This window comes from Chiloscyllium plagiosum, unplaced genomic scaffold, assembly GCF_037043375.1.
Source record: "Chiloscyllium plagiosum isolate Xiang-an unplaced genomic scaffold, Cpla_swu_hap1 HiC_scaffold_23, whole genome shotgun sequence".
Classification (NCBI taxonomy): Eukaryota; Metazoa; Chordata; class Chondrichthyes; order Orectolobiformes; family Hemiscylliidae; genus Chiloscyllium; species Chiloscyllium plagiosum.
Window position 1 is genome coordinate 22,032,854 of NW_028270161.1, and position 14,574 is coordinate 22,047,427.

At 40.4% G+C, this 14,574-nt stretch overlaps 1 protein-coding gene across 3 annotated transcripts in view; it reads right to left on the reverse strand.

The window, feature by feature from the left end:
* The window catches only part of shank3a (SH3 and multiple ankyrin repeat domains 3a), a 1,012,090-nt gene that overhangs the window by 575,715 nt on the left and 421,801 nt on the right, over positions 1-14,574 (reverse strand). For all 3 annotated transcript variants that reach the window (XM_087999457.1, XM_043713934.2, XM_087999456.1), the window contains one exon: positions 3,447-3,524. In XM_087999457.1, the coding sequence (XP_087855583.1) occupies positions 3,447-3,524 (78 nt within the window). The remainder of the gene's footprint in view (positions 1-3,446; positions 3,525-14,574) is intronic.

Sequence of the window (14,574 nt, forward strand, 5' to 3'; positions counted from 1 at the left end):
TTGGTGTTGTTGAATTCAATACCAGGAGCATCCAGAATAAGGTGGGTGAACTTGCAGCACGGGTCGGTACTTGGGATTTTGACATTGTCGCCATTTGGAGACATGGGTAAAGCAGGGACAGGAATGGTTGTTGCAGGTCTTGGGATTTAGATGTTTCAATAAGAACAGGGAAGATGGTAAAAGAGGTGGGGGTGTGGCATTATTAGTCAAGGACAGTATTACGGTTGCAGAAAGGACGTTTGAGGACTCTGAGGTAGTATGGGCTGAGATTAGAAACAGAAAGGAGAGGTCACCTGTTGGGAGTTTTCTATCAGCCTCCAAATTCTTCCAGGGATATGGAGGAAAGGATGGCAAAGATGATTCTCGATAGGAGCGAGAGTGACAGGGTAGTTGTTAAGGGGACTTCAACTTTCCAAATATTGACCGGGAATACCATAGTTCAAGTACTTTAGATGGGTCAGTTGTTGTCCATTGTGTGCAAGAAGGTTTTCTGACACAGCGTGTAGGCAGGCCAACAAGGGGCGAGGCCACATGAGATTTGGTACTGGGAAATAAACCGGGCCAGGTGTTAGATTTGGAGGTGGTGAGCACTTTGGTGATAGTGACCACAATTCAGTTATGTTTACCTTAGTGATAGAAACAAGTCGGTATATACTAGAGGGCAAGAGTTATTGCTGGGGGAAAGGCAATTAGGATACGATTAGACAAGATTTAGAATGTATAGGATGGGGAAAGAAACTGCAGGGGATGGGCACAACAGAAATGTGGACCTTTTTGAAGGAACAGCTACTATGTGTCCTTGATAAGTGTGTACCTGTCAGACAGGGAGGAAGTTGTCCAGCGAAGGAGCTGTGGTTTACCAAGGAAGTTGAATCTCTTGTCAAGAGAAAGAAGGCTTATGTTAGGATGAGATGTGAAGGCTCAGTTCGCATGATTGAGAGTTACAAGGTAGCGAGGAAAAACCTAAAGAGAGAGCTAAGACGAGTGAAGAGGGGACACAAGAAGTTGCTAGCAGATAGGATCTGGGAAAACCTTATCACTTTCTATAGGTATATAAAGGCATAAAAGAATGACGAGAGTAAGATTAGAGCTAATCAAGGACACTAGCGGGAAGTTGTGCGTGGAGTCAGGGGAAGTGCTAAATGAATATTTTTTTGTCAGTATTCACACTAGAAAAAGATAATGTTGCTGAAGAAAATACTGAGAAACAAGCTACTAGAATAGATGGGATTGAGGCTCACAAGGAGGAGGTGTTAGAAATTCTGGAAAGTGGGAAAATAGATAAATCCCCTGGGCCAGATGGGATTTATCCAAGGATTATCTGGGAAGCCAGGGAGGAGATTGCAGAGCCTTTGACTTTGATCTTCATATCATCATTGTCTGCATGAATAGTGCCAGAAGACTGGAGGATAGCAATAGTTGTCCCCTTGTTCAAGAAGGGGAGTAGAGACAACCCTGGTAATTATAGACCTGTGAGCCTTACTTCAGTTGTGGGTAAAGTGTTGGAAATGGTTATAAGAGATAGGATCTATAATCATCTCAATAGGAATAAGTTGATTTGGGACAGTCAACACAGTTTTGTGAAGGGTAGGTTGTGCCTCACAAACCTTATTGAGCTCTTTGAGAAGGTGACCAGACAGATGGAAGAAGGTAAAGCCGTCGATGTGATGTATATGGATTTCAGTAAGGTGTTTGATAAGGTTCCCCATGGTGGGCTAGTGCACAAAATACGGAGGCATGGGATTGAGGGTGATTTAGGGGTTTGGATCAGAAATTGGCTAGCTGAAAGAAGGCAGAGGGTGGTGGTTGATGGGAAATGTTCATCCTGGAGTTCAGTTATTAGTGGTGTACCACAAGGATCTGTTTTGGATCCACTGCTGTTTGTCAATTTAGAAACGACAAAAGATATAGGACAGATGTCAGAGGTAGTTTCTTTACTCAGAGAGTAGTAGGAGCATGGAACGCACTCCCTGCAACAGTCGTAGACTCACCAACTTAATGGGCATTTAAATGGCCATTGGATAGGCGTATGGATGAGAATGGAATAGTTAGGTTAGATGGGCTTCAGATTGGTTTCACAGGGTGGCGCAATATCGAGGGCCGAAGGGTCTGTATTGCGCTGTAATGTTCTATGTTCTATAATTGTGGATAATCAATGAGACGTTGTGGAATGACTTACTATTCAGTGCAAGAACAATTTTGCCCAAACCTGTCTTGTAGATGTACAGGCCTAGTAATCATTTATTTTTAGCGAGGCAAAAGAAGTGAACATTGTTTACAATCCCTAGTTTTTAAAATCTACTAGCAACATCCCGCTCCTGAGGCAGAGCTATTTTCAGTTATTGTCTATTGCGCACTTAAAACATACACCAGATGCTCTTGATTATCAGATATCATGAAGTGATTTACAGTCAGTAAAGTATTTCTGAGCTGTAGTCAGTGCTGTAATGTAACAGCAGCTAATTTGTGCACATCAAACTCCGTGCGATAACAATCAAGCAATCTGCTTCTCAAAGGTCTATTAATGATAAATGTTGGCTTGATAAAGGGAAGATTTTCTTCAACTTCCTCAAAAATAGATTCTTTTATGTTTGTCTGTGAGATGGATGAACTTTGTTTATCATTTATCCAAAAGACAACACTTGCTACACTGCAGTATTCCCTCAGCAGTGCCCTGGGATATTAACCCTGACTTTAATGCTCAAGTTCTGGACTGGAACTTGAACCCACAATCCTTTGATTCGAAAGCAAGAGTACTATCAATGGAGTGAACCATGTTAACACCTATGGAAATTATTAGGTTGTGGCAGTTAATATCTTTCTACCTCGTTTCACACAGAGAATATCAAACTGTGATATTCCATTATAGAATGTCAAGCTGCAATCTCCAAAACTGTCAGACAGTCACACTCAAGTCCTGTTATTCCTCTCTGGATTGTATCACACAGAAAACATTGAACTGTAGTATTATCTACAACACTCTACTATAGAGAATGGTAAACTGTAATAATTACTTTTCTAAATTGTATTCCATGTAGAATAATGAACAGTAGCGAATGTGACTGAACTACCATTCATAAAATCATCAAATCCCCACAGCATGGAAGCAGGCCATTCAGCTTGTCAACTGTCCAAAAAGCATCCCACCTTCTACCCTATCCATATAACCCTGTACTTCCCACAGCCAATCCACCTAGCCTGCACACCTTTGGACATTCTGCATGGAAACTTTCATGCTGTGAGAACATTAACACTCCTGCAACATTTAACACAGATCTAAGTGGATAACTGAATAGTTGATTATAAAAGAATTATTACAACTCTTTATTTTACTCCACAGTAATGAATAAAATTTGAACAAAATAATATTTTTATAAAGAACCCTGCATTGACAGCTCTTACCACAGTAGGATGCAGTTTAGTGTACAAAGCTGACACATTCTTACCTGGAATGCGGACTGGCTGTTGTAATTCTTAATCTCTTTGTTTGCTCCTCGAAATAGAAGGACTCTTGCACAGCTCTCCTTCAAAGTAAAGAAAAAAAATATTAAGTTTCGCATACTGTAGTCCAAGAAAATATTTCATCAGACCATGTTGTGTAGGGTTCTGGAGCAACTTTGATGATGATGACCCAGAACTGCATATCACCGGGGCCAAATTCCAAAGTGTGCCGGAGTTAGAGCACACTAGAATCACACCCTGACAGACACACCGAGTGTGCGACTCTCTGGAACAGACAGACCACGTGGACATGAACACACAAAAAAAATGGCATCCTCTTTACCCTATGGAACTGTAAGTCAGAACCTGTTACATTTATGATTATAAAATATCAAAGTGTCAGTGTAAATATATAATAAAGTGTTACTTTGAAGTTTAACAGCCTGAACACAGATTTTGACTTTGCCTTCTCCTTAACCAGTCTGCAAAGGGTCCAAACTGGCATCAAATAACATAACAGACTACTCTAAGAATATAAATGAAAGGAAATTGTACTCTTAACATGTGCTCTATCATATTTAAATACACCACTCACCTGTATATTATGTAACTGAAATGCAGCTTCACATCTATTATGCTAAATTACAGGACCATGTGAATATTATAAAGATCATAAGAGAGCATTGTGAATATTATAAGGAACTATCAGGACTTGTCTTGATGTAAAACTCACTAAGTCTGACTCATTTTTCATTTTACTATGAATTCTTCTCTGACTTTTCATGTTATTTGGTGACTATGTTTTGCATGCTGGTGAGAATGTCCACTGGGCTAAATGGCAATTGCAGTACTAATTACCCAAATTACCTTTTAGAGGTACTGAGAGAACTACAATTGCAAAGATCTGCTTCATTGCCAATGATGTCCAATTACTTGTTTTTGGTGGATCTATTAAGCTAAAGGTCAGACAGCCAGAAATAATTCTATATTTAAAATGGAAGATATAATAATCTCTGCAAAGACTAGATCAATTAACTTATTGACAGCTTGAGAAAAGGTATTGGAACCTTGATTCAAAGATACAATAGAAAGATGCCTCATCACTGGAAATATATTGCACAGACATCAAAAGAGGAAGTCTGTTTGATCGGCCTTTCTAAGTCACTTTAAAAGATAACAGAAAAGTAGATAAGTGAAATTCAATGGATGTAATATACTTGGACTTGCAAAAGGTTTTTGATAGAGTACCTCATACTGTGTACACTATCTTAGTGTAAAGCTTTGTGGAGTCAGGGAATAAGTAGCAGAATAGATTACAAAGCAGCTACAAAATAGAGGAGAGGCCAAAGGTCAGATTTGGAGAAGATGGCAAGTATTGTGTTAGAGGGATCAAAGTTGGGGATGCTTGTTTATTATTCACTGTAAATCATTTCAACTTTCAAATGTTAAAATTTGCATATGAAATTAAATTTAGAGTGTTAACTCTTTGGAGGATGATTACAAAAGTGCCAAAGGCGTTAACAAATGGAATATTAATTTCAATATACAGGTCATTTTGCTATAAAGTGCATTATTTCAATGCAAATCGACTGTAATGCTATTGGCAAATTGTGGACGTTGTTTGGATAACGTGAACTTTCTAATGAATGGGTATAGTGAATTTCGATTAGTGCTTCTACAGTGCGATTTTCTGTATGGTTTTCCATAGCACGATTTTCTATAGTGGTTTTCCATAGCGCGATTTTCTATAGTGGTTTTCCATAGCGCGATTTTCTATAGTGGTTTTCCATAGCGCGATTTTCTATAGTGGTTTTCCATAGCGCGATTTTCTATAGTGGTTTTCCATAGCGCGATTTTCTATAGCATGATGTCATACAGGAACACAACCATCGTGTTATAAAAGAACAATGTGTAGTTATGTACAAAGAGGTGTAGTTTGGCAGGAGAAAGGAGGAGACTACAGCTAGAATTTTAGACCGTGCAGGGTCTCCATTCTTACTGATATAAATTTTGGTGTGTGTATGACTCCCTGAGGTGGGCTGCCTGGTCACCAGGGAGGAGAAAGTGAGGACTGCAGATGCTGGAGATCAGAGCTGAAAATGTGTTGCTGGAAAAGCGCAGCAGGTCAGGCAGCATCCAAGGAGCAGGAGAATCGACGGTTCGGGCATAAGCCCTTCTTCAGGAATGAGGAAAGTGAAGAAGGGCTTATGCCTGAAACGTCGATTCTCCTGTTCCTTGGATGCTGCCTGACCTGCCTGGTCACCAGCTAATGCTCAATGGTATGTTAATTGGGTCAGGGTGAAACCTTGCCCTCAGCTGGGGAGGAAGCTCCAACTCCAAGAACTACCAGTCAATTAGACAGCCAGCGACTTTCAGGTCCCAGCAATGCTACTGGGAGGGCCAGCCAGTTAGCAATGACATATTTGCTGGATCCAGATGGAGGTGTATATGGAAGGGGTTTTCAGTGAATCATGCTCTTAGGCCTGACAAGGAAGTGGGCATTGTAGGGTGTAGGGTGGACTGACTGGTGCTCGTGAAGGGGGGGGGGGGGGTGATGTGGAGAAGTGATTACAGAGGTAAAAGGAGATGAAATAATAAGTGGGTTTGAAAACAATAATGAGAACTTCAAAATCAGGATGATGCTTGACTGGGTGCCATGTGGGTCAATGAACACAGAGATGGTAAGAATCATAGCAGCAGGACATAGGCCATTCATCCCATGAAGCCTGCCCATCAATGCGATTGTGGCTGATCGAACGCTTCCTTTTACTTACCCCATCCTTCTAACCCTTAAAGTCACTGGCAATCAGAACTCAATTAATCTCTACTTCAAACATCCTTGAAAATTGAGCGTCCAAAGCCCTGCATGGAAGAGAATTCCACAGGTCCACAGCCCTCGGAGCAAAGTAATTTCTCCTTGGATCTAAGGGGCATCCTTTGCAGTTTTAAATTGTGTCCCCTGATTTTCCAACCAGAGCATCTACCTTAACTATCTCGAACTAAGTTTCAATGAGATCACCTCTCATTCTTTGAAACTCTCGGGAATCCAGGCCCAGTTTTCCCAATCTCTCTTCACGCAGAATGGGACTTGCTCTGAGTTAACACATGGATTGCAGAGTTTTGGATGAACTCCATATTAATGGAAAGTACAATGTGGGAGACCACCAAGAATGCACTGAAATAGTCAAGTCCAGAGGTAACAAAGGCAAGATTATGGGTTTCCACAGCAGATGAACTGAGATGGGATAAAGTCAGGTGATGGTAGTGGTGGAAAAGGGAAGTCATAGTGTTGGCACAAAGATGATGTCACAGCCATCACTTATGTCAAGCCCCGTCAAACAAACTGGATTTCAAGGTTATTGACTGGTGAACGTCTGATATTTTTACCAAATAATTCAAACAACTCAACCAAAAGATGAAACCAATTGATTAGAAAATAGTGTAGTCATTGATAACTGCTGCACCCAGCCTTACAACGATAATCTACAAATCTTTAAACAATTTTATGTTAAAAGTTTTGTGTATTAAGTCCTTCATCCAGTCAGTGAATCAGGTGATTATTCAACAACTTATCTTCGATTATGACCACAAACATTTAACTTACAAGAATGTTAGCAGAGACTGACATCAACTAAGACTTTACATAAAGCCTAATGGACAGGATGCATGAATCTTAAAAGGTCAATTCATGACAGTTACAGCTGGTTACTCTGAGTGGATTTTGTTTTATCCAAAATGAAACACCTAACATGCTCCATGCCGAAAAAAACTGTAAGTTAGTTTCAAACTATTCAGGACAGAGACCTCTCAGTAATCAATGATCACTCTTGACATGGAGATCTACAAAAGGAAGAGATACCATTATAGATTCTTGATATCTATGATTGGTAGGAAACACAACATTGAAAGATTGCAAACTCATAATTAAAATTGGTAAATTTTATTTTGCTAAGATATATCACTAAAAAAGAAGCAATCAATACAATAGCAGATTTATTCACTTATTAACCATTGGCAACCACTTGCAACCAACTAGGAAATTCTATGTCTCTGGTCATCAGTTCTGTGGGTCCTTGTGTGGCTGATGAGCTGGCTCCTAGAGTTGCATCTCCAACCACCCAATGGCAGGTATTTTCTGCAGATGGAAATGTTCCTTGATCTTGAGATCGCTGACATTCCTTTCTCAGTTACTTTTCTTGTTACTTCGTCTTGTCAAAGGGTGTTCTCAAAGAATCATGTTGCTTTACACAGGAGGTTCCTCCAAGTTGGTTTCTTCTGAGCAAGGATCTCCCAGGCAATGCCATCTATGTTTGCATTTCCTGAGGGAAGCTTTCATGGAGATTTTGAAGTGCTTCCCTGATCTTACCCTCATTTGCATGACTTCCTTGAACTGGCAAAAAACATTTGCTTTGCAGTTGGAGCTCAGGCATCCTAAGCATGTGACTAAGTTGTTCTGGATGATCATGATCTCAAAACTGGTGCTATTGGAACCCTCTACAGAGGCTGATGTTAATATGCCTGTCCTCCCAACTGATACAGAGAATCCGTCTCGAACAGCATTGATGATACTTCTTCAGGGACTTGACATGGCATCTATCCACAGTCCAAGTTTCAGTACTTATTTCAACAGCAAATGGTTAAAAAAAATCTAAATGGTTAGAGATTGTAGAGTTGTAAAGTGCAAATATTCTAGTTTGTGAAATACAAATGGCTTATATAATGCTCAGAAGTTATTACAAAAGCTAACAGAATGTTATCACCTATTCAGAGGGCAACTGAACACAAATGTAAGGAGATTTTGATTCAGATATACATGGCACTGGTACAGACCACTGTGTACAATATTGATCACTTTGTTTAAGGACATAAATATATTGGAAACAGTTCCAAAAAGGTTTACCAGACTCATCCGTGAAATACCAGGTTGTCTTTTGAGAAAAAGTTTTGAGGAAAGACTGTATGTACTCGACTTTAGAAGAGTGAGAGGTCACTTGATTGAAACAAATGGGATCTTGATGGGTCTTGTCAGGCAGATATGGCAAGGATGTTGCCCCTTAAGAAAATCTAGTACTAGGAGTCACTAGCTAAAAATAAACAATCACCCATTTTAAACAAAAATTAAGCATTTTTGTTTTCATTCCACAAAGTTGAGAGTTTTTGGAAGAGTCTTCCTGAAAGATTAGTGGAATCAAACCAATGAATATTTGTAAGGCAGAAGTAGATACATTCTTGTTAAGCGAGGCAATTAAAGGTTATCAGAACTAGGTGGGAACATGAATTTGAAGTTGCAACCCCATTGCCATAATCTTAATTAAATGGCAGAACAGACTCAAGGGTCCAAATGGCCTCCTGTTGCTTCTTGTTTGAAGATTAGATTCCCTACAATGTGGAAACAGGCCCTTCGGCCCACCAAGTCCACACCGACCCTCCGAAGAGTAACCCACCCAGCCCATATCTCCCTCTGACTAAGACACCTAACACTATGGGCAATTTAGCCTGGCCAATTCACCTGACCTGCATATCGTTGGATTGTGGGAGGAAACCAGAGCACCCACAGGAAACCCACACAGACACGGGAGAAGGTGCAAACTCCACAAAGACAGTTGCCCAAGGTGGGAGTCGAACCCGGGTCTCTGGTGCTGTGAGGCAGCAGTGCTAGCCACTGAGCCGCCCTAAAGTATGTGTCGTAGATCCGGTTCTTGTTCCCTTTCTTACTCAGAATTCAGAAATTACCAAAACAGATTCTAAAAGCCATAATGTGGCATCTAAAAATCTGGTGTCTTGCTGTATGTGGAGCAGAAATTCAATTTCTGCCTTAACCAGGCACAAAGCAAGTAATGTGGCCAAACCTCTACCTGCTGCTGTTGGCACAAGGCCTGCCCACACAGGACTGTCACACCTTGCTGTATAGGGCAGCATATATTGCATGGTAGGTAAGTAGATACGCTGAGGTGGGAGCCAACTGCAAAGTAGAGGAAAATCAGGACAGCAAACATTTGTACCATCGAAATATGGTCAAGAAATTCCTCAGGAATACTTTTATTCAGTCAGTCTTACGTTGTTGCATTATTGCAGATGCCTTGTTTGCGCGGATAACCACTTTAATTAATCACTTACCATCTTTTTGGGTCATTCCTTTTAAATGCGTGTTATGATTGGTCAAATTACTGATTGAGGATGATCAGCCATGATCATAATGAATGGTGGTGCTGGCTCGAAGGGCAGAATGGCCTACTCCTGCACCTATTGTCTATAAATTCTATAAAACATGAATCGGGTTCACAATTTTCATTTTAGTTGCATTGCAGTTCACTAGCATTTGGCCTATTTCAGGATAGGCTGCCTTTACCCACCTCACTGAAAAGGGTATCACTGGGTAGCAAACATGTGCCTAAAGCAGAGATGCTAATTCCCATTTTTCTCAGCTTAATGCAGGCAGTGATATATTGGATTTTCCTCCAGAGCCCTGCATCCTACTCAAAATTTCAATATGTATCCAGTTTCCCTTCAAAAATTGTGGCGGTCTCACTAATCCTCGTGGTACAGCTTTCTGTGCTCTGAAAACTCATTCAGTAAATATATTTTTCCCAACCTGTTCATTGGTGGCAATTTTCAATTAATGATCCCCATTGCTGATTACATGATCAGATGAAACACTCTCCCAATTCACTTGATACTTTAAAAAAAAACACTAATAGATCTCCTCTCAGCTCTCTGTGCTGATGAAAAAACAATTCCAGTATCTCAGGTTTCTTCACTTAACGGGTGTTTCCTATTCCTTTTATCATCCTGTTGAATCTACCATATACACCCTTCACAAAGTTAAGGTATTGTCTATGATAGGAATATTTTCCATTCAATAATCAGAAATTAACATTAATGACCAGCATAATCTAGACCAGTGCTAGATTGAAGAATTGGGAAGTAGTTGTGAGATCAAGGAGGGATGAGACCATTGTTGATCAGGCCAAGATTTATTGCCAATGCCTAGTTATTGTTTACCAGTGAGCCCTCTTGAATCTTTGTAGGTGCTCCCTCGAAATAGGAAATAAATGTTTCTTTTATCAATGCTGTCTACATCTTTTGAGTGATTGAAAAACAAATGTGACCTCAAAAGCTGCAAAAGGCATATTGTCTGCCTGCGACTACAGTTAAACAAAAAAAAAAGTTATCCCCATCAAGATGGCTGTCTACCTGATGGTTTGAAAACATAGCTTAAACTTCAATCAAAATGGGTGTTCAAACAGCCTCACAAACAGAAAACTGCTGCTTCTATTAAGATCTGATCATTAGTGAACCTGAAGATGGCCACTACCCAACCCTAACTTAATGTATTGACAAATTCATAAACTTAATAATTTGGTGCAGAAGACAACAATTTAACCCTTCAATCCTGCCTCACCATTCAACAGAATTGTGGTTGATCCTTTTGAGTTCCAAATTTGAAATTCACATCTACATCTAAGTTCGGATTCCCTCACCTAACAAGAACCTACCTCCACCTTTCAAAATATTCAATGACACCCACCTTCACCTTAGGCAGCAGAGTTCAAAGTTTGACAACCTTCTCAGAGAATGAAGTTCTCCTCATTTCTGTTCTGAAAAGGTGACTTCTAATTTTAAAGTAGTGCCCTCTAATTCTGGACTCACCCACAAGAGAAAACATCTTTTCCATATCCACCTTGTCAAGACCTTTAAGAATCGTACAAATTTCAATCAAGCGCTCCTTGTCCTCAGTGACAACCAACTCAGCATGTTTAATCTTTTCTCATAAGATAACCAGCTCATTCCAAGTATCAAAGTGGTAAACTTTCACTAAACTGTCTCCAATGCACTGACATCTTTTCCTAAACAAGGAAAGATTACACACAGTATTCAACATTCATGGTCATTAGATTCAGGCACGGCAAAATCTGAAGTCGCTATGTTGTTGCACATCTATGATTGAACTTATGTGGTTCCTCACTAACCAACCATTCTGAATAACAGGCCAAATATTAGCAGCTCCTTTCTTAAAATTACCACTTTAACTTCTGTTTCAACACCATTAGCTGCACTGTAAATCAACACTCAGTGTAAAGTTTGATTTTAAAAGTGAAAATGTTACCAGTGTTCATAAGAAAACTTTTGAGCTGGGTAGAGGTAACAACATTGAGGGATTTTGTTTTGCCATCTCCCTCCAATCTTGCAATACAAATGCTGTCAGACAACTTGATGCTCATTGTATCCAGTCCCATGGGCCACAGAAAGAAATACTCGTACACATTCAAGAATCTGCTTCACCAGCATGTCATAGGGGTTAGAGCTATAAAATCATCCTCCAGGTAAGTCTAACAGAAAGACTCCTCTTGCTAAAAAGTCAAGAGGATAAGACAACCCAACATACAAGGGAGAGATGCACAACTTGCTCACCAGTGTGCCATGTGGAGTTTCTATTGTTAATGATACCTTCATTTTGACATTTCTGACGGAATTTCACATTTGACTGAGAGTTTTTGATGAGAGTTGAATATTTGATGAGCTTACACTCTTGATGATACCATGTGGGTTAATGTCACAGCTAGATCATTTGTATCTCTAAAGACATTATAGATAAAATCCTCTCACAGACAATAAAATATATAAACACATAAAAGGTAAGAATTCAGGACAGTCATACCTGTTGCCCTAAGTCTCCAAAACAAGTCAGGCTCCTTCCCCAGATAAAATACTGTCATACTACATTGCTAACACAGACTGTCTGTATTCACACAAGCATTGCTGAAACAGAAAACCATGGAAACGTTACATAATCTTTTTTTTTCATGAAACCAACCCACACTTGGCATAAATTTCAGTGCACAAGGGTTGTCACAAGACACACTGTCTGTGGGAAGCACTGCATTTCAAATGCACTGGTGTTCGCCCACGTGACTTTCAGCTCCTTCAGTCTTTCCTAGCTCATCCTTTCTTTTTATTCTTCTAAGTATCTTACAAATGTACAACATAACGAGGGCTTTTAAAAGCTTTGCAGCATTCATTCTGAGTGTCTGTGTGTTCAAACTGATAGAATGACAGAAATTGTATTGGAGGTAAGACAGAGATGTGCGGCTCTGGGTAAAATGCTGCTTAGCGGAAAGTCAACATTCAGCAAAAGCATGGACCAAGCCTGAATTAGTCCAGCCCCTTACAACAACTTAGGTTCCTTCATTCCAAACACTATAGCTAATGACAAGTTTTATTTCCCAAACTGCCTCTTTAACTGACTACCAATGTTGAATCTAAAACAGGCAAATTCCAGTTATTTCAGATACATTCCTCTATTCTTAAACACCTTCGTGCGTACTCAGACCCCTACTGTACTCACTGTATACCCATGACCGTGTCGCCAAATACCAGACTAATGCCACTTACACGTTCGCTGATGACACCACCATAGTCAGTTGAATCTCAGATGGCGACGAAATAGACTACAGATGGGAGGTGGAAGACCTGGAAAACTAATACACTGAGAACAAGTTAGCTCTCAATGCCGGCAAAACCAAGGAACTAATTATTGACTCACGGCAGGATGTTACCATATCCCCTACACATTAATAGCACAGAGGTGGAACGAGTGGAGAGTGTCAAGCTCTTGGGAGTGGTCATCCACAACAAGCTTTCTTGGACTCTTCATGTGGACACACTGGTTACAAAGGCCCAACAACGTCCCTTCTACCTCAGGCAGCTGAGGAAATTTGGCATGACGCGAATACTCTTGCCAACGTTTATAGGTGCGCCAGAGAGCATTCTGTCTGGATGTATCACTACCTGGTACGGCAACTGTGCCATTCGAGATCGGAGATGATTACAGAGAGTGGTGAACTCGGCCCGAACAATCACAAATGCCAACCTCCCATCTATAGAATCCATCTACCAGGCTCGCTGTCACGGAAAGGCCGCCAACATTCTCAAAGATCCATCCCACCCTGGCAATGTTTTTCTACAACCTCTACCATCGGGGAGAAGGGACAGAAACCTGAACACACGCACCAGCCGGTTTCGAAACAGTTTCTACCCTACTGTTGTTAGAATACTGAATGGACTCACAAACTCTTAACATTCGCTGTATCTGTGTTTTTGTTATTGATGCTGTTTACCTATTATTTACTTATCTATGCTACTTAACTCTGTGATTTGCCTGTATTGCTCACAAGACAAAGCTTTTCACTGTGCCTCGGTACATGTGACAATAAATTCAATTCAAATTCAAATTCAAATCTTCAAATCAAAAAATCCTTTGCTGAGTCAGTGCTCCATCGAATCTATTTCCCAGCGCAGAGGCATCAATATCTGAGCCATTGCACCATACAGACCCCCAATAAAGAGAATCCCAGTGGTTCTCACACATGGATCTAAATCCAAGCTACAATAAACAAACCATTTTGCAAAACCCCCTTTCCCACTTTAAAGACATGACACCTTCATTACTATCTGTAGGTAAGATTTGGGAATCAGAAAAATAGCCCACTATACTATCTAGCCAACAATGAGATGAGACCATTGTCCCAAGTATTGGGACTGGAATTATACTGGAAAACGTACCTCAAATTCACAATGACAAAAACAAAACTCACTGAGAGGCAGAAAATCCACATAACCACAGAAAAGTTTCTGACCATTGGAATACCCATGAACCAAATATTTTGCTGTGTAATAATCCAAAGCTTGACACTGCATGGCCAAGTATACAATCTCAACTAAATGTCAATGGTTTCAAAAGTAAGTACAGTCTCTTCTTAAGATCACACCAATTGGACAGTTCAAGAGGATACATCATTATTAATCCATTTGAAAGCAAGTTGACATCCGATCTGACTACAAGAAAACTTTCAGCAAATATTTACAAACAACAGCAGATGTGGAGAAACTGAGGACTGCAGATGCTGGAGGTCAGAGTCGAGAGTGTGGTGCTGGAAAAGCACAGCAGGCCAGGCAGCATCTGAGGAGCAGGAGAATCAACATTTCGGGCATAAGCCCTTCATCAGAAGATTATGCCTGAAACATCGATTCTCTTGCTCCTCGGATACTGCCTAGCCTGCTGTGCTTTTCCAGCACCACACTCTTGACATAAGCAGATATGGATCGAGGAATATACAATATTGTACCATTGCA